Source organism: Geotrypetes seraphini, chromosome 5 (genome assembly GCF_902459505.1).
Source record: "Geotrypetes seraphini chromosome 5, aGeoSer1.1, whole genome shotgun sequence".
In the NCBI taxonomy this organism is placed as follows: Eukaryota; Metazoa; Chordata; class Amphibia; order Gymnophiona; family Dermophiidae; genus Geotrypetes; species Geotrypetes seraphini.
The window spans coordinates 2,428,463-2,449,465 of NC_047088.1; the positions used below are offsets into that span (position 1 = coordinate 2,428,463).

Consider the following 21,003-nt stretch of genomic DNA (forward strand, 5'->3'; position numbering starts at 1 on the left):
AGAAAGGGATCTGGGTGTACTGATAGATAGGACCCTGAAGCCGTCAGCACAATGCGCGGCAGCGGCAAATAAGGCAAATAGAATGTTGGGCATGATAAAGAAAGGAATCTCGAGTAGATCGGAGAAAGTTATAATGCCGCTTTATAGGGCAATGGTCAGACCCCACTTGGAATACTGCGTCCAACATTGGTCTCCCTACTTAAAGAAGGATATAAAACTGCTGGAGAGGGTGCAGAGACGAGCAACTAAACTAGTGAAGGGTATGGAGAAACTGGAATATGAGGATCGACTTAAAACACTGGGATTGTTCTCCCTTGAGAAAAGGAGACTGCGTGGGGATATGATCGAGACCTTCAAAATACTGAAAGGAATCGACAAAATAGAGCAGAGAAGATTATTTACATTGTCCAATTTGACACGGACAAGAGGACATGAAATGAAGCTAAGGGGGGGCAAGTTCAGGACTAATATCAGGAAGTTCTGCTTCACACAGAGAGTGGTTGACATCTGGAATACTCTCCCAGGGGAGATTATTGCGGAATCGACAGTCCTAGGCTTCAAAAGCAAACTAGATGCATATCTCCTTGAGAGAGACATATAAAGATATGGTTGGCTATAAAATAAGCCAGGTGTATACCTAGCAGGGCCTCCGCGTGTGCGGATCGCCGGACTTGATGGACCGAAGGTCTGATCCGGAGATGGCGCTTCTTATGTTCTTATGTTCTTATGTTCTGTGCTGGTCTGGCTTGTTTAGTTTTACAATGGGTGTATTGATGTACTGTTCACTGCAATATGTAAGATGCTGCCTTTTCTTAGATACTCATGTGTGACGTGTGGCTTGTTACTAAAAATCATGTTTTTCGGACAGATGGGGGGGGTGCCAAAAAATGATGGGCCCCGGGTGTTACATATGCTAGGTACGCCACTGCATTATGTAAAGATACCAGAAAGCTGGCGAAGCAAAAACTTTAAGTAAATTGTTATTCTTCTAAGTTTTGAGTATTTAACCCTCCCACAATCTCATGGGCACTCGTTTCAAGTTTCAAGTTTATTGAGATTTTGATTTAAATGCAATATCAAATATTTTCAATGTGTATAACAAAAATAAATTTTGGGAAATAAATAAAACCATTTGAACAATAAACATACAAACATATCCATAGATGATTAAAAATACATAAGGAGTACAAGGATAAACTACATTTGTTTAAAAATGCGTCCTCCGTGCCTGCTCATAAATTTGTGGAATATGTAACTTGTCGCTCATGCATATTTTTTTTTGCACACACCTCATCAATCCTTAGAGGGAACATTGGTCTGGGAAGCTGCTGGGCAGGGGGAAAAAGGGACAGCTGCTACTGGAGAAGGAGAGATGCTTCTGGGAGGGGAGGAGGGAAAGGAATCTGGGAAGCTGCTGGGCAAGGAAAAAAAGGGACAGATGCTACTGGAGAAGGAGAGATGCTTCTGGGAGGGGAGGAGGGAAAGGAATCTGGGAAGCTGCTGGGCAAGGAAAAAAAGGGACAGCTGCTACTGGAGAGGGAGAAGAAGAGATGCTGCTGGGAGGGGAGGGAAGAGAATTACTGCTGGACAGGAGGAGGAGGGAAGGGAGAATGAAAAAAGGAAGGAAACAGCTGGCAGATAGATTAGAGGAGGGGAAGGGGAGACACAGGCATGAGAAAGTAGAGAGATTGATAATAGGAAGGGGTCAGCAGAAAAATAAGCAGAGAGGGACAACGATGATAGATCTGGTGTAGGAGAGATAAAAATGAAGAGAGCAGTGTTAACTGGAATGAATCATGTAAAAAGGAGAGAGGGGGCACAAGCTGGATGGAAAGGGGAGAGGGGCATAGAAAGAAGACAGATACCATATGGAAGGGGGAGAGGACAGACAGTGGATGGAAGGGGCAGATGCTGGATTGAAGAGTATGTTCAAATTTTTGAGTATTTTAGCCATTATTTAAAAATTGTATGTATTGTAATGTATTGCATTGTTATTGTTTTTCGTTTTTATATTGTAAATTTTAAATGTACATCGCTTAGAATATCCGATTAAGCGATTTATCAAGTCCCCTAATAAACTTGAAACTTGAAACTTGAAGAGACAGAGAGGGCAGACGCTGGAAGGAAGAGAGTGAAAAGAAGATTGAAAGCAGAAACTAGAGACGACAAAAGGTAGAAAAAAATAATTTTATTTCTATTTTGTGATTAGAATATATCAGATTTGAAATATATATCCTGCTAGAGCTGGTGTTAGACATAACTGGGGACTGCAAAGCCCAGGCAGTGCTTCTTTAGCTTCCAGCTGGCTTAGGGCTCTTTCTGACCAGGGGGCAGTTGCCCTAGTTGCACTCCCCTAAAACTATTCCTGTCATGTGTGACTGCAGTATTCTGTTAGCATGATATTTCTGTGTAGCATTCTGTAATAATTTGGCTTGTTCAGTTTTCTTGATACCGTGTTTCCCCGATGATAAGGCAGGGCCATCAAATAAGACAGCCCCCCCTTTTTAGAAAAAATTGTAAAATAAGGCACCCCCCCGCAAATAAGCCACCCCCCCCCCGCAAATAAGCCACCCCCCCCCTGCGTTTACCCGAATCGGGTGGTACGGTGGGTGACTCCGTGTGGTCCCTCCGTCTACCGCGGGGGTCGGCAACCCGCGGCTCCAGAGCCGCATGTGGCTCCGGTAGTGTGTCACGCAGGAATCCAACTTACAAGTCCGGTGTCGCGGCAGGAAATAGCCATGCTGAGCAGTGAGCTCAGCACGTACACAGATGAAAGCCTTGCTTGCTGATTGGTCCGGCGGCCGTGCCGTGCCGCCGGACCAATCAGCAAGCAAGGCTTTCATCTGTGTAGTGCTGAGCTCACTGCTCAGCATGGCTATTTCCCACCGCGACGCCGGACTTGTAAGTTGCATGCCTGAAAAAGAAATCATCCTGGCCGGGGTCGGTGTCATGCTCCGGAGATCTACAGCCTTCCTATCTCCCTCTCCCTTCTACCTGCTTCCGGCCACATCCCCTGCTCCGCGGCTCTCTTCGGCAACTCAGCAGCAGCGATCGACACAAGCTTCTGATGTCGGGGCCTACCCTCTGCGAGTCCCGCTTGTTTCAACTTCCTTTTTCCACAAAGGCGGGACTCGTAGAGGGAAGACCTCGATGTCGGCAGCTTGTCTTGATCACCGCTGCTGACGAGTTGCTGAAGAGAGCCGCGGAGCAGGGGGATGTTGTCAGGTGCAGGTAGAAGGGAGAGGGCCAGATGCAGGACTCGTGGGTGAGGGAGGAGAAGAGAGAGGGGAGGGAAACAAAAGGAAATATTTCATACTGGGCTGGGCCGGAGTGGAGGGAGGGTGGAAAGACATTGAAAGGGTAAATAAGGCATCCCCCCGAAAATAAGCCCTCCAAAAAAAATAAGCCTTCCAAAAAAAATAAGACAGTGTCTTACCATCGGGGAAACATGGTAGTAGAGGGGATATATGTGAAGGGGAGGGGAGACAGGGGTTTTGTTGATCCTGTTCTGAATTATTTGTATTTGTAAAATGACAATTGTACAGAATATTGTTTCTTTTTATACTTTAATAAAATACATTCAATATAAAATCATAACTGAGGCTTGTGTGGATGGGATCAGATGATTTGTGGGGACCGACTCGCGGAGATGGGGCGGAAACGGGGTTTTTAAATTTTAGTCCTAGTAGTTTGCCGGTCCACAAAATAATTCTTTTTTTTCTGCCGGTCCACGGGTGTAAAAAGGTTGAAGAACACTGCCTTAAAGCATCAGTGCACTTTATATCTACAGCACAGCTTCTTTGCTGGTTTCGAGTGTCAAAATGGCAGCTAGACTTTTTTAGAGAAAATATGAATCCCATACCATGATGAATTATAGAGCCAAGAGTTTTATACTGTAGATCAGGGGTGCCCACACTTTTTGGGCTTGCGAGCTACTTTTTAAATGACCAAGTCAAAATGATCTACCAACAATAAAATTTTTAAAAAACACAAAGCACACTGTATGCATAGAAAATGTTAATCATCATTCCTATTCCAGGGTTTTTCAAAGAGGTCAAAGCAGATGACTCTATGCACTATCACCTCAGTAACAACCATACAAAAATAGACAAATATACCCCCTCCCTTTTTACTAAACCACGATAGCAGTTTTTAGCGCAGGGAGCTGCGCTGAATGTCCAGCGCTGCTCTCGACGCTCATAGGCTCCCTGCGCTAAAAACCTCTATTGCGGTTTAGTAAAAGGGGACCTTAGTGTAAAATATAGACAGCAGATATAAATTCAGACACATTTTGATCACTAAATCTAAAATAAAACCATTTTCCCTACCTTGTCTGATTTCATGAGTCTCTGGTTGCACTTTCTTCTTCTGACTGTGCATACAATCTTTCTTCCCTTCTTTTAGCCTGTATGCTTCTTCTCCTCCAGACCTCATTCCTTCCCGCCAACTTTTCCTTCCTCTTCCCTGCCCTTTCTTTCTCCCTGCCCTCCCCCAAGCCACTGCCACTGCCACTGCCATTACCATCGGGGACCAGGACCCAAACGCCACCAATAACAGGCCCCAAGCTCTCCCTGCTTCGGCCAACCAGCATTCCTCTCCCCGACGTCAATTCTGCCGTCGGGAAGAGGAAGGCTGATCAGCCCAAGATCGTGATCAACCTATTGGGGGAAATGCTGCCGGGTCCTGCCTTCGCGGAAACAGAAAGTAGGCAGGACCCGGCAAGAACAAGAACAAATGCTTCACTAACCTGTCTCCCGCATTAGCCCGTAGCGAACGCTTGCTTCAGTGCTCTCAACATGTGCGTGCAGGCTTCCCTTCTCCACACCCCCCCTCCCCGGACATAACTTCCGGTTTCGGAGAGAAGAGAAGAGAAGCCTGCACGCACACGTTAGAGCCCGGAGCATAAGTTCGCTAGGGACTGAAATCTCCAAGCCGGTTTTTTGGGGTTTTTTTTTAATGTTCAGCAGCGGCAGATGACAGCTGGGCGGACCGCCCAGCTAAAAGGCACTAGGGAGAACACTGGAGAGGAAGGCTGATCGGCCCGTAGATCAGGACGGCAACACGAGTGCGATTGACTCGAGTTGCCTTCCTGAGCTACTGGTCGATCGCGATCGACGCGTTGGGCACCCCTGCTGTAGATTATTTAATTAGTGAATGAAATAAGAATGAAATAAAATTGAAGAGTATTTAATTAGTAAGATTTGTGAATTATATAAAGTAGCATAATTAATAGTAAGTAAGTAATTAATTTGGTAGGGATTTTCAAGTTTATTAAAAATTTGTTGTACATGCAATGTCAAATTCTTCATTGCGTATGACAATTTAAAATTAGGAAACAAACAATAAAACAACTTTATTCAAATAAACATATAGGCCCTGGTTCTACAAAGTGCGTCCCGATTTTAGGCAGCTGTAGGCGTCCTACAGCTGTCTAATCAGCCAATCGGGATGCACGTCTTTTAAAAAAATGCTCCCTAGGCAGGCCACCTATATTGAAGGCGCCTCCGGGAGCCTAGGGAGGCCCGCAAGATGCCTAAGGGCCTTAGGCGAACCTAGGCGGCCCTACGCATCTCCCTAGTAGAGGAAGAGACGCTTACAATGTAGGCCAACAAAATGCTGGTCTACATTGTAAGTAGACGCGGCCGCTATACTTATTACGGCAAGGGATCTCTCTGCCGCTATAAGTATAGCGGGTCGCGGCCCCCTGTCCGATTGACAGCAGGAGGGTGCCCAAACCCTCCTACCAGAAGATGCCCCCCTCCCCCCCGACACTACCGATCGCTGGCAGGAGGGTGCCCAATCCTTCCTGCCCGAAGACGCACCCCCTCCGCACCCTCCCCCCCCGCGCTAACAGCCCCCAAACCTCCACCCCACCAAACTAACCTTTTCTTTTGGCCAGACAGGTCTTGCCCGTCCAGCCGGCAGGCCCGCCTCATCGAAATGAGGCGGGCCTGCCCCTTCCCAGCCTAAGGCCTGATTGGCCCAGGCTCTAGAAGCCTGGACCAATCAGGCTTAGGCATAGCGGGTCCGCCCATCCCCACTAAGTCTAAGGCCTGATTGGCCCAGGTGCCGGCAATCGGACAGGCGGCCGCGGCCCGCTATACTTATAGCGGCAGAGAGATCCCTTGCAGCGATAAGTGTAGCGGGCCGTGTCTAATCTAACCCGATTCTCTAACCAGCATCTGTAACATGGACGCCTGTTACAGAATCGGGGTTTAGGGTAGGCCCGATTCTGAATAGGACACCTCTCCCGGGCGTCCTATACAGAATCAGGGCCACAGTGTATACGTAAAAATAATTACTAGTACAAAAGGAAATTAGGGGGAACTACAATCGTTAAAGAAAATAGAGATACATTTAGGGGAAAAAAACAACTGGAGGGTAATAGAAATTAATCTTGAAAGCATGGCTAAACGTGGAAAAGAGGTAAAGGAGATTACGACCTATACGTACAGTCTGGTTAAAATTAAATATTAGAACATATGCTTTAATGATAGAAGAATTATGCTATCTATGTCTCAAATATGTCCCTATACAAGTAACTTTTTAAAAAGCTTTTAAATTTTTCTAGTGAGGATTCACCATGTAAGTAAATTGGTAAGTTGTTCCAGATCTGGGTTGCTATAATCAAAAAGATAGTAGATCTCCTAGTACCTATTACTTTTAAAGAAGGAATAGTCAGCAGATGCTGTTCTGTTGATCTAAGTGTCCTGATTGGAAAATATGGTATTAGAAGACGATCCAGAAATATTGGTGCGTTAGTTTGTTGGATTTTAAAGGTTATCAGTGCGAATTTATAAATTATTTTATGTGAGATTGGTAGCCAGTGTGCTTTTTGTAACAGAGGTGTGACATGATCATATTTTTTTGAATTAGTAATAATTTTTATTGCTGTATTTTGTACGATTTGTAGTCTTCTTATTTCTTTCTGGGTTATACCATGATACAATGTATTACAATAATCAAACCTAGAAATGACCAAAGAATGAATGAGAATGTTAAGAGCTTCTGGTTTTAAGACTTTGGTTAAGGATCTGATAAGATGTAACTTATAGAAACAGCTTTTAACCACTGAACTAATCTGATCATCAAAGGAGAGTTCTTGATCTAATAACACTCACAGTATTTTCGTTATTGTTACTCTTTGGAGTGGGGAGTTATCTAAGATTATTTGTGATGTGAATTTAAGATCATTTTTCCATGGAAAAAACATTACTGAAGATTTAGTAACGTTCAGGGCCAACATATTATCTTTAAACTAAACTAAACCTTAAGTTTATATACCGCATCATCTCCACGGATGTTGTGGAGCTCAGCACGGTTTACAAGAACTTAAAATACAGGAAGACAAGGAAAAAAAAGGTTTACATGAACTTATATATAGAAGAGAAGAGTAAAGGGGAATAGAATTACATTTTAGTGAAAAGCCAGGTTTTCGGTTGCTTACGGAATAATTGGAGGGAGCCCAGGTTCCGCAGCGGGGTAGTAAGGTCGTTCCAAAGACCTGTGATTCTGAAGAGAAGGGATTTTCCCAGTTTGCCTGCATAGCGAATACCGTGTAGAGAGGGGAAGGATAATTTATACCTTTGGGCGGGTCTGGTAGAGACAGGACTCGAGGAGTTATAAGATAGTGGGATTAAGGGAGGAAGGATGCCGTGAATGATCTTAAAAGCCAGGCAGGAGCATTTGAAATGGATTCTGGAAATCACTGGGAGCCAGTGAAGTTTGGCTAGGAGTGGGGAGACATGGTCAGACTTGCGTTTTGCAAAGATCAACTTGGCTGCAGTATTCTGGATTAGCTGGAGTCTTGAAGACTTTTTTTTGATAGGCTTAAGTAGATGGCTTTGCAGTAGTCTAATTTGGAGAGGATGATGGATTGGACAAGGACGGCGAAATGTTGTTGGCAAAAATAGGATCTTACTTTTCTCAGCATGTGGAGGCTGAAAAAGCATGATTTAGCCAAGGAGTTGAGGTGGTCATTGAGGGAGAGAGAAGAATTGATAATGATGCCAAGGACCTTGCTTGAGAACTCAAGCTGCAGTGCAGCGCCTGAGGGTAGAAACATAGAACATAGAAACATAGAAAGATGACGGCAGAAAAGGGCTATAGCCCATCAAGTCTGCCCACTCTACTGACCCACCTCATTAAGTCTGAGTACTAATGACCTAATTCCTTAACTCGACCCTCATAGGGATCCCACTAGGATGTCCCATTTATTCTTAAAGTCAAGCACGCTGGTGGCCTTGATCACCTGCTCTGGAAGCTTGTTCCAGTGATACTTCCTTACGTCACTATCAAATTTCCCTCCTCTGAGTTTGAGCGGATGCCCCCTTGTGACCGAGGGTCCTTTGAGAAAGAAGATGTCTTCTTCCACCTCGACACGTCCCGTGATGTATTTAAATGTCTCAATCATGTCCCCCCTTTCCCTGCGTTCCTCTAGAGTGTAGAGCTGCAATTTGTTTAGTCTTTCTTTGTACGAGAGACCCTTGAGCCCTGAGATCATCCTAGTGGCCATCCGCTGAACCGACTCAACTCTAAGCATGTCTTTACGGTAATGTGGCCTCCAGAATTGCACACAGTATTCCAGATGAGGTCTCACCATGGTTCTGTACAGTGGCATTATGACTTCAGGTTTGCGGCTAACGAAGCTTCTATTGATACATCCCATAAGTTGCCTTGCTTTGGATGAGGCCTTATCTACTTGTTTGGGGGCCTTCATGTCCACACTGATGATTACTCCCAAGTCTCTTTCTTCTGAAATCCTAGCTAGTGTTTCTCCATTTAAGGTGTAAGGTTTGCATGGATTTCTGCTACCGAGATGCATAACCTTACATTTCTTAGCGTTGAAGACCAGCTGCCATGTCGAGGACCAGTTTTCCAACGTAAGCAGATCCTGCGTCATACTATCCTGCAGATTGCTTTCACTTACTATAGTGCGAAGAGGGTGGGCAAGTATTCTAATTTTGGGCTGAGCCAGAGTAATTTTGTTTTTTATTCATTTAATTTCATCTGTACCGAGAAGTACCTGGAATGGAGTCTCATTATGCAAGCTGTAATGTCTCGTGGAGGTTGGTGAGGTTCTGGTCTGTCTCAAGGAGGACAAGGAAGTCATCAGCGTATGTGTAGATTGTTTCAAGGGGGGATAATTGGAGGAGTTTCAGGGAGGACATATAGATGTTAAAGAGAATAGGGGATAGGGGTGATCCCTGAGGGACACCGCAAGATGGTGTCCAAGGAACGGACTTGGTGCCATTTGTGTTGACAGTGTAGGAGCGAGAGCGTAGGAAGTTTGAGAACCACTTTAGGATGGTGGATTCAATTCCTATCTCGGAAAGTTGATAAAGTAGTATATCGTGGTGGACAACATCGAAAGCTGCAGAGAGATCGAATTGTAATAGGACAGCAAATTTATTACGAGAATGTAGTTGTTGCACCTTAGAAATTAAGGAAACTAGGAGGGATTCAGTGCTGAAGCTGGGTCTGAAGCCATATTGGTAGGGATGGAGGATGGAGAATCTCTCTAGGTAAGAAGAGAGCTGGGTGGCGACTATGGCCTCTAGCAGTTTAGTTAGGAGAGGGATATTTGCTATGGGGCGGTAGTTAGATGGTAAGGAAGGGTCGAGACCGGCTTTTTTCAGAAGAGGGGACAAGGCAATGTGTCCCATTTCTGTAGAGAACAGGCCCGATAGTAAAGCAGAATTTATAAGCCTGGTAAGGGAGGAGATGGCCTGTGCTGGAATGTTTTCGTAAAGGTAGGAAGGGAAAGGATCCAGGATGCAATTGCAGGATTTCAGTTTGAGACAGAGTTTAGAGATCTGGGATTCGGATACAAGTTCAAAGGCAGTCCAGGATCTATCAGCAGGGATAACATAGTAACATAGTAGATGACGGCAGATAACGACCCGAATGGTCCATCCAGTCTGCCCAACCTGATTCAATTAAAAAATTTTTTTTAAAATTTTTTCTTCTTAGCTATTTCTGGGCAAGAATCCAAAGCTTTACCCGGTACTGTGCTTGGATTCCAACTGCCGAAATCTCTGTTAAGACTTACTCCAGCCCATCTACACCCTCCCAGCCATTGAAGCCCTCCCCAGCCCATCCTCCACCAAACGGCCATACACAGACACAGACCGTGCAAGTCTGTCCAGTAACTGGCCTGGTTCAATATTTAATATTATTTTCTGATTCTAAATCTTCTGTGTTCATCCCACGCTTCTTTGAACTCAGTCACAGTTTTATTCTCCACCACCTCTCTCGGGAGCGCATTCCAGGCATCTACTACCCTCTCCGTAAAGTAGAATTTCCTAACACTGCCCCTGAATCTATCACCCCTCAACCTCAAATTATGTCATTTGGTTTTACCATTTTCCTTTCTCTGGAAAAGATTTTGTTCTACGTTAATACCCTTCAAGTATTTGAACGTCTGAATCATATCTCCCCTGTCTCTCCTTTCCTCTAGGGTATACATATTCAGGGCTTCCAGTCTCTCCTCATACGTCTTCTGGCGCAAGCCTCCTATCATTTTTGTCGCCCTCCTCTGGACCGCCTCAAGTCTTCTTACGTCTTTCGCCAGATATGGTCTCCAAAACTGAACACAATACTCCAAGTGGGGCCTCACCAATGACCTTACAGGGGCGTCAACACCTTCTTCCTTCTACTGACTACGCCTCTCTTTATACAGCCCAGCATCCTTCTGGCAGCAGCCACTGCCTTGTCACACTGTTTTTTCGCCTTTAGATCTTCGGACACTATAACCCCAAGGTTCCTCTTCCCGTCCATGCATATCAGCTTCTCTGATCCCAGCATATACGGTTCCTTCCTATTATTAATCCCCAAATGCATTACTCTGCATTTCTTTGCATTGAATTTTAGTTGCCAGGCATTAGACCATTCCTCTAACTTTTGCAGATCCTTTTTCATATTTTCCACTCCCTCTTCGGTGTCTACTCTGTTACAAATCTTGGTATCATCTGCAAAAAGGCACACTTTTCCTTCTAACCCTTCAGCAATGTCACTCACAAACATATTGAACAGGATTGGCCCCAGCACCGATCTCTGAGGGACTCCACTACTCACCTTTTCTTCCTTCGAGCGACTTCCATTAACCACCACCCTCTGGCGTCTATCCGAAAGCCAGTTTCTGACCCAGTTCACCACTTTGGGTCCTAACTTCAGCCCTTCAAGTTTGTTCAACAGCCTCCTATGAGGAACTGTATCAAGGGCTTTGCTGAAATCCAAGTAAATTACATCTAGCATATGTCCTCGATCCAGCTCTCTGGTCACCCAATCAAAAAATTCAATCAGGTTCGTTTGGCACGATTTACCTTTTGTAAAGCCATGTTGCCTCGGATCCTGTAACCCATTAGATTCAAGGAAGTACACTATCCTTTCTTTCAGCAACACTTCCATTATTTTTCCAACAACTGAAGTGAGGCTCACCGGCCTGTAGTTTCCTGCTTCATCCCTGTGACCACTTTTATGAATAGGGACCACATCCGCTCTCCTCCAATCCCCAGGAATCACTCCCGTCTCCAGAGATTTGTTGAACAAGTCTTTAATAGGACTTGCCAGAACCTCTCTGAGCTCCCTTAGTATCCTGGGATGGATCCCGTCTGGTCCCATCGCTTTGTCCACCTTCAGTTTTTCAAGTTGCTCATAAACACCCTCCTCCGTGAACGGCGCAGAATCTACTCCATTTTCTCTTATAACTTTGCCGGACAATCTCGGTCCTTCTCCAGGATTTTCTTCTGTGAACACAGAACAGAAGTATTTGTTTAGCACATTTGCTTTCTCCTCATCACTCTCCACATATTTGTTCCCAGCATCTTTTAGCCTAGCAATTCCATTTTTTATCTTCCTCCTTTCACTAATATATCTGAAAAAATTTTTATCTCCCTTTTTTACATTTTTAGCCATTTGTTCTTCCGCCTGTGCCTTCGCCAAACGTATCTCTCTCTTGGCTTCTTTCAGTTTCATCCTGTAGTCCTTTCTGCTCTCCTCTTCTTGGGTTTTTTTATATTTCATGAACGCCAACTCTTTCGCTTTTATTTTCTCAGCCACTAGGTTGGACAACCATATCGGCTTCCTTTTTCTCTTGTTTTTATTGATTTTCTTCACATAAAGGTCCGTAGCTATTTTTATCACTCCTTTCAGCTTAGACCACTGTCTTTCCACTTCTCTTATGTCCTCCCATCCTAACAGCTCTTTCTTCAGGTACTTTCCCATTGCATTAAAGTCCGTACGTTTGAAATCTAGGACTTTAAGTATCGTGCGGCCGCTCTCCACTTTAGCCGTTATATCAAACCAAACCGTTTGATGATCGCTACTTCCCAGGTGAGCACCCACTCAAACATTAGAGATACTCTCTCCATTTGTGAGATCCAGATCCAATATCGCTTTTTCCCTTGTGAGTTCCGTCACCATTTGTCTGAGCAGAGCCTCTTGAAAGGCATCCACAATTTCCCTACTTCTTTCCGATTCCGCAGACGGAACATTCCAGTCCACATCCGGAAGGTTGAAATCTCCCAACAGCAGAACCTCCTCTTTCCTTCCAAAGTTTTGGATATCCACAATCAGATCCTTATCAATTTGCTGCGATTGAGTCGGAGGTCTGTAGACTATACCCATGTAGATAGAAGTTCCATCTTCTCTTTTCAGAGCAATCCATATCGCTTCTTCCTCTCCCCAGGTCCCTTGCATTTCGGTCGCTTGGATATTGATCTTTACATAGAGAGCTACTCCTCCACCTTTATGACCATCTCTGTCCTTCCTAAAAAGATTATATCCCGGTATGTTTGCATCCCATCCATGTGATTCACTGAACCATATGTCTGTGATAGCAACAATATCTAGATCTGCCTCAGGGCTTGCAGATCATGAACTTTGTTGCTTAGACTGCGAGCATTTGTGGTCATCGCTTTCCAGCTATTTTTCAGCGATAATCTCCTTTTTCGTATGGATTTTTGTGTCGTTTCACTTTCCGTTGCAATACTAAGAAATGAGTTGCTGATATTGCTTATGTTGCAGCCTTTACTACTATCACATCTTTTCTTTTGCCGGGGGTGGTCTCTATAATTGTCCTTCGTACATACATCACCCCCACCTTCTAGTTTAAATGCCTAGAAAAATATTGTCTAAATTTCTCTGCAAGGTTTCTTTTTCCTGCTGTAGTAATATGTAGCCCATCAGTGCAATATAGCTTCTTGTCCTTCCATGTATTTCCCCATCCTCCTATGTACCTGAAGACATCTTGATGACACCAGGCTCTGAGCCATCTATTAAGTCCTCTGTGTTTTTCACTCTTTGCTCTCCCTTTCCATATGCAGGCAGTATTTCAGAAAAAGCTAAAGTCTTTACAAAAGGTTTCACGCCCTCACCAAGCTCCCGAAAAGCTTTCTGTGCTGCAAGTGTGGAGTTGTTGGCCAGGTCATTTGTTCCCAGATGGATAACAACATCAGTGTTAAAATCCTTAGTTTCTTCCTTAATTATAGTCAGTATTTGCCTGGAACTCCTGGTAGCTGAGGATCCTGGAAAACATTTCACTATTTTGGCCTCCTCGCCCTGTGTTCCAAGGTTAATGCCTCTGATGATGGAATCCCCCAACAGTAATAGTTTTCTGTTTTTGGCTTTTTTATTTGTACTTAGGGTGCGCTTGTTCTCTTGAGTTACCTTCATTGGTTCCAGTCCCACCTCCCTTCTGTTTTCTTGAGTATCGCAGTGCACTAGTGGAGCGAAGGAATTCTGTAGAGGTAATATTAGTGAAGGTGGATGTTTCTGTGTTAGGGTTGGAGTCATTGGGAGGCAGAGAATTGTAAGAGACTGCTGGGGGGAAAGAACTCCATAAGGTAGTACCATATTTTCACCCATATACCGCGCACCCGTGTAAAACGCGCACACAGCGCGCGGGGAACACAAATTTATGTTAAAAAAAATTTAATATAGCGCGCACACACGTATACCGCGCATGCTAAAACCTCCTCCCGCATTCTCCGAACCGGCATCCTCCCCCCCGCTCGCTTACCCGAGAAAGCATTTTTTTTTTCATTCGAATCCGGCATTCCCCCTGCGAACCGGCATCCTCCCCCCTCCCCCGCGATCCTACATCCCCCCCAGCACCGCAAAACATCTCTTACCCGATTGGGCACTGGCACCAGCACCAATGCAAAGGAAGTGCCAGTGCCCGAAGATCCTCCCTCGTTGGGTTGGGCTGGGCTGGGTTGGGCGGTGCGGTGCGAGAGAGATCCTCCTTCTTCCTGCGCCGGGCTGGTCTAGGCTTTGAGCATTTGCGCATGCTCAAAGCCTTCTAAGGCTTTGAGCATGCGCAAATGCTCAAAGCCTAGTCCAGCCCGGCGCAGAAAGAAGGAGGATCTCTCTCGCACCACCCAGCCCAGCCCAGCCCAACCCAACGAGGGAGGATCTTCGGGCATTGGCACATCCTGTGCATTGGTGCTGGTGCCGGTGCCGGTGCTCAATCGGGTAAGAGATGTTTTGCGGTGCTGGGGGGGATGTAGGATCGTGGGGGAGGGGGGTGACGCGAGCGGGGGGGAGGATGCCGGTTCGCAGGGGGGATGCCGGATCGGATTGAAAAAAAAAAGTTGTAAAACGCGCTCACACGTATAACGCGCACGGTTATGCATGGTTTGTAAAATCGTGTATAACGCGCACGTTATATGCGTGAAAATACAGTAATCTTTTCATTGAAAAATTTAGCTAGGTTGTTTGCGGATGGGGGGGAAAGGTGGAGTCATTTTTTGAGGTTAGGTTGCGCCAGATGTTGAACAGTGTACTATTTTGTTTTTTTGATCTGTTGATTTTATCTCCATAGAAATTCTTCCTTGCGTTTTTTGTAGTATTGTGTTATAGAACTTGATGTTGTCTCTCCAGGATTGTCTGTCTGAAGGGGATTTCGATTTTTTCCATTTACATTCCAGGGCTTGACATTTCTGCTTTAATTCCCTGTAGTATGGAAGATACCAGGGAGCCTTGCGGAAGTGGGAGATAGGTTTAGTAGACAAAGGGGCAAGAGCACGGTAGGTAGTCTCGGAAAGGGTTATCCAATTATGCCAGTTGGAATCTGGGTCGGCATGTTTAGGAAAAGGGGGGAGTTGGTTGAGAAATTGGATCCAGAACAGTTGACTCGTGATTTTTTTGCGGTGGGTGATAGAGTTTTTGGGTCGGGGTGGAGTACCAAGATGAGACATGAAAATGGGAAGGCAGAAAGAGCCTAGAAGGTGATCAGACCAGGGGACATGTTCCCAACTGACCTCTTTGGCAGAAGTTTTGTGCTCGGTCAGGTCAAGGAAGCTGATGATGTCTAGTGTATGCCCCTTATCGTGGGTAGGGGTGAGCGAAGGAGCGGTGAAGCCTAGGGAGGTGAGGAAGTCTTTGAATTCGGTTGCATCCTTGCTGGTGTTATCGTCTAGATGGAGATTAATATCTCCAATGATCAGTAGTCTCTGGAATTTTAGGAAGGCCCTTGTTATAGTCTTGAGAACGAGTTCAGAGGATTTGTTTTTAAGCCATTGACTTATTTGTTTTAGTTTATTGTTTATATTTTTTATCTCATTGGAATCAGTTGTATTTAATGGGTGCAAGATCTGAATGTCGTCTGCATAGGCGAAAGAGGAAAACCCTATAGATTGACTAAGGGTAGGGTTCAAGCCGGTGATGTTATAAGGAGTAAGAGAAAAGATGTTTTCTTTCTCTTGAAGAAATCCCAGAATGGGAAAATTTACTCCATAATCTGAGGCTTGTCCCTGTATATTAAATTTAAATCTAAACATTAATTAATTATTCAAAGATTATAGTCTACAGTTCTTTTTGACTTTTTAATGGTTCATAATATTTATATTTAACATGCATCAGGGTCATTTTCATCTTTCTTACTGTATTCTGTAGGCACATGTAAGATACCTGTTTACTTTTTTATTTCAAATATTGTGTTCATTTTGTAAATATATAAGTGTCTAAGAGACAATTATTCAAATGAAATGTATGCTTGGCTTTTTCTAATAAACATTACCCTTGTGTTGGAATCAGAGTGGTCCCATCTCTTTTTTTAAAATCATCTCTTCCCCTTACTGCCGTACCTCTTCTTCTGTTGGCATGCAATAATGCATGTTTTGTTCATGAATGATGAGACTTCTCCCTATCATTTCCCTTTTTCCTAGGATCGTATGTATCAGTTTTGCTGTAAGGATTGTTCTGAGGATTACAAGCGCTTGCATGGTGTAGTCTCACAATGTGAATACTGCAAGCAAGAGAAGCTGCTGCATGAGAAGATCCGTTTTTCTGGAGTTGAAAAGAATTTCTGCAGTGAAGGTAAATGGGTCACCTTATCTCTATTAACCTAAATTGAAGTTCCTGGAGCCACCCCAGCCAGTCCGGTTTTCAGGATATCCACAATGAATATTCATGAAAGAGACTTGCAAGTGGTGACAGCAACTGAACAGAAGGCAATAGCAATAGATGATTTTAAAAATTAAGGACACGGGGGGGGGGGAGTATGGGGTCTGAATCGGCAGAAATTAAGGGTGAATTTTTACATTTTCACAAAGTTTTATATACTGTAATAGTGACGTGGTGGTCCAGGAGTCAGCTCTTCTAGAGATCTGGCAGAGTGCAATCTCCCTATAATCCAGAAGGGACAGGTGGAGGGGCTTAATAGACTAATTGCAATTGAAGAGGTAGAGAAGGCCATTGAAAATCTTAAGAAGGGGAAGTCACCAGGTTTGGATGGCTTTACAGCCAAATTTTGCAAGACCTTTAAGGTGGAACTTGCAACCATATTTACTTCTACTACCACTACTATTTATTATTTCTAAAGCACTATCAGATACATACAACACTGTACATTAAACACGCAAGAGACTAACCCTGCTCGAAAGAGCTCACAATCTAATTATGACAGACATAATGGACAAAGGTGAATTTTTACATGATACTTAAGTGGGAATTACAAGGGACTTAAGAGGTGGAGGGGGTAGGGGTAGTAAAAGGGAATGACAACAGATATGGATGCTTTACAAGTTTGCAGGGTAGGACTTAAATTCATTGTTGTCTGGATGGGAACATCTGGAAGGAGTGGAAATGAAGTGAGCAAAACTGGAAGGAGTAATTGTAAGAGTGACAAACCTTTTTGTGAGGCAAGTAAGTAAAAGTAAGAGGAAAAGAAGGCCGCTTTGGTTCTTAAGCATAGTGGCTGAGAAGGTAAGGAATAAAAGGTTAGCTTTCATAAACTACAAAAGATCACAGAAAAAGGAAGACAGGCAAAAACATCTGGAAAAGTTAAGAGAGACTGGTCAATTAGTCAGGAAAGCAAAGATGCAAATGGAAGAAAAAATAGCTGACATGGTAAAATGGGGAGACAAGACATTTTTTAGATATATTAGTGATAGGAAGAAGTTCAAAAGTGGCATTGTGAGACTCAAAAGTGAAGGGGAGAAATATGTAGAAGCTGATAAAGAAAAAGCTGAATTGCTTAACAAATATTTCTGTTCTGTGTTCATGGCTGAAGCACTGGGAGCGGGACCACAGAAGACGAACATGATTAGGGATGGAGAAGTGGTAGACCCTGATCGATTTTCAGAGGGTTGTGTTCGTGAGGAGCTAGCTAAAATAAAGGTAGACAAAGTGATGGGGCCGGATGGTATACATTCAAGGATGCTGAAGGAACTTAGGAAAATTCTGGTGGCTCCGCTGACTGACATTTTCAATGAATCTCTAGAGTCGGGAGTGGTACCGGAGGACTGGAGAAGGATGGATGTGGTCCCTTTCCACAAAAGTGGAAGTAAGGGAGAAGAAGGGAATTATAGGCTGGTTGGATTGCCAGAGGTTGTTGTAAGAGCGGATAGCATAGCTGGTTTTAAGAAAGGTTTGGACAAGTTGCTGGGGGAAAAGTCCATAGTCTGATATTGAGAAAGACATGGGGGAAGCCACTGATTGCCCTGGATCGGTAGAATGGAATATTGCTACTCCTTGGGTTTTGGCCAGGTACTAGTGACCTGGATTGGCCACCGTGAGAATGGGCTACTAGGCTTGATGGACCATTGGTCTGACCCAGTAAGGCTATTCTTATGTTCTTAAGTCTGACTTCTGTGGTAAGCAAATTAATGGAAACACTTTTATGTTTAAATATATTTATTAAATGGCAAAGTACAGAAAACATTGCAAACAAAGTATAACAAGTTTCTTTTATATAAGCACAAGATAATCCCAATCCATCAACCTCCCCCCCCCCCCCCCCCGATACAGCCAAAACATTCCAGGAGCACACAATGCATAAGCGATCAAATTCACAAATTCAGTAATCGGCTTCGAGCTTGAGGAGTAAGATCCAACCAAAAATGTTCCCAAGTCAAACAAAAGCGACAGCCATGTCCAATTTCAATATCAGCAAATTGCTTACGTTCCAAGGAGGCATGTACTATCATCAACGATCTCCATCGGCTAAAGGTCAGGGGCTCATTAGACAGCCAGTTTGACAAAATGGCTTTCTTGCCTAGCATCATCACTCTGGTTACAAAGGCAGCCAATCCTTTAAGCTTAGGTGATGCAATATTATAGAATCCAAAAAGTGCTCGTGGGGTTGGAAGCCACCGCCTGCCCTATAGTGATGTAGTATACTGATCCAAACGAGTCCAAACTCTTCTGGCTCATGGGACCCTCGACCACCAGAGGGCATCCACTGAAAATCAGGGGAGGGAAGTTTCATAGCGACTCCAGTTAAGTTTCCAGTAAATGAGGGGAGTTACAACCCCCCAAACCCCCCACAACGCCGGCGCGGTCTCTATTAAATAAAGTGGGGGGGGGGTTCCCCACCAACACCCCCCGTCGGAGCCCCTTAAAATACTGTTTTTCTTCGGCACGCTTCCGCCTTGCGCTCAGTTGTCTGCGCTGGGTTGTCGGCGCGCCTTTGTCGTGGCGCATTTTTGTCTATGAACCTGTTTCCTCTAGTAGCGGGGCAACATTGCAAGCATATAGAGTAGTAATATCTAATCTAATCTTCTATTTCTGCAGAGGCAGGGAGAGAAGGGGAGGAGAAATGGAGGGAACATTTGGGCAGGGGAAGATCTGAGATGTTCAAGTGTCAAAGAAGTAGGTTTTCAGTTTTTCCGGAATGTGGTGTAGTTGGGTTCCATTCTGGTCGTTTCAGTGAGGTTATTCCAGGTTTTCACTCCTAGGAAGGTAAGCATGGACTGAAAAATTTGCTTGTATTGGATATTCTTCATTGAAAGAAGGTTTAGTAGTAACCTGTTAAGGGTTCTGTGGGAGGTAGACCATGCTGTATGAGTGGAGCTGCTGAGTTTCCATTAATTATTTGGTATATGATACATGAAGTTTTAAATTTTATTTGTGATGGGATGGGTAACCAGTGTAGTTGCTTGATGAAGGCTGATATCGAGTCATTTTTTTCAGGTTGAAAATTAGTCTTACAGCTATGTTTTGTATGAGTTGCATTTTATGGATCAGTGCGGCGTTGATTCCCATGTAGGCAGAGTTACAGTAGTCCAGTTGTGGTAGGATCATCAACTGTACAATCAGAGCAAAGTGATGCTGATGAAAGTATGGTCTGATGAGTCTTTGTTGACTCATGGTGAAGAGGTAACCAGACCCCCAAATATTTTATCGACGAACGGCTGGATAAGTTGCAGCTGTACTCATTCGAGGAACGCAGAAAGAGGGGTGACATGATCGAGACATTCAAGTATCTCACGGGCCGCATCGAGGTGGAAGAAGATATCTTCTTTTTCAAGGGTCCCGCGGCAACAAGGGGGCATCCGTGGAAAATCAGGGACGGGAAACTGCACGGGGACACCAGGAAATTCTTTTTCACTGAAAGGGTGGTTGATCGCTGGAATAGTCTTCCACTTCAGGTTATTGAGGCCAGCAGCGTGCCTGATTTTAAGGCCAAATGGGATAGACACGTGGGATCTATTCACAGAGAAAGGTACGGGAGGGTCATTGGGGTGGGCAGACTAGATGGGCCGTGGCCCTTATCTGCCGTCTATTTCTATGTTTCTATGATGTTTGGGCCCAGGAAAATGGAAAATCTCCCTCCCATGTATCTTGTAAAGTAGATGGAATGGCTTAGGCCTTTGATTTTTGACAATTCAATGAAAACCCCAAATAAAACTGAAATTCCTCAAGAGATTGTAAGAGATGTGTAATTGAATAACGGGGCTGCGTCGGAATAAAAAGCAAATCTTTGGCAAAAGCCAATACTTTTACTGTGTGTTCTGCAAAAGCCAATCCTGCAACAGCAGGATCCTTTGATATTGTTCTTAAGAAAGGTTCTAAGTACAATAGAAAAAGGAGCGGGAACAGGGGACAACCCTGTCTAGTTCCCTGTCCTATTGGGAAAGTAGTCCATTGTGGTATCGTTAACTAACAAACAAGCCACCGGGGACATATACAAAGTCTGCACCGCCAGAGCAAACCAGCCGATCACTCCCAAATAATCCAACACCCCAAACAGATAGTTCCAATCCACTTGATCAAAGGCTTGCGCCGCATCTAAACTAACTAACATGGGTATATCATGAGATTTTGCATGAGCCATAGCCAATAACACCTTGCGGACATTCTGTACCGATTGCCTGCCTTTCATGAAACCCACCTATTCCGGCCCTATTAAGCTAGGAAGAAGATTGGAAAGAGGGTCCGCCCATATTTAATGTCAACATTGAGTAGTGAGATAGGGCGATATGATTCAGGCAAGGTCGCCTCTTTACCAGCTTTCAATATCAGAGTTATCAAGGCCTCATTTGCTCCTGAAGGAAAGCTCCCCCTATCTATAACTTGCACACAGTAATCTCATAAGGGTATACCGATCTGGAAGGACAACAACTGGGAGGACAACAACTTGTAGAATTCGGCTGTAAAATCCATCCGGTCCAGGGGCTGAATAATTCCACGGTATCTGAATCACCCTCTGCAAGTCTCTAACAGTAATGGGTGTATTCAGGGATTTAATATCTAAATCTGTGAACTTGGGCAACCAGA

At 44.3% G+C, this 21,003-nt stretch overlaps 1 protein-coding gene across 13 annotated transcripts in view; it reads left to right on the forward strand.

Annotated features, from left to right (window-relative positions):
• The window catches only part of ZMYM3 (zinc finger MYM-type containing 3), a 677,821-nt gene that overhangs the window by 414,229 nt on the left and 242,589 nt on the right, over positions 1-21,003 (forward strand). For all 13 annotated transcript variants that reach the window (XM_033945153.1, XM_033945158.1, XM_033945160.1 and 10 more), the window contains one exon: positions 16,170-16,320. In XM_033945153.1, the coding sequence (XP_033801044.1) occupies positions 16,170-16,320 (151 nt within the window). The remainder of the gene's footprint in view (positions 1-16,169; positions 16,321-21,003) is intronic.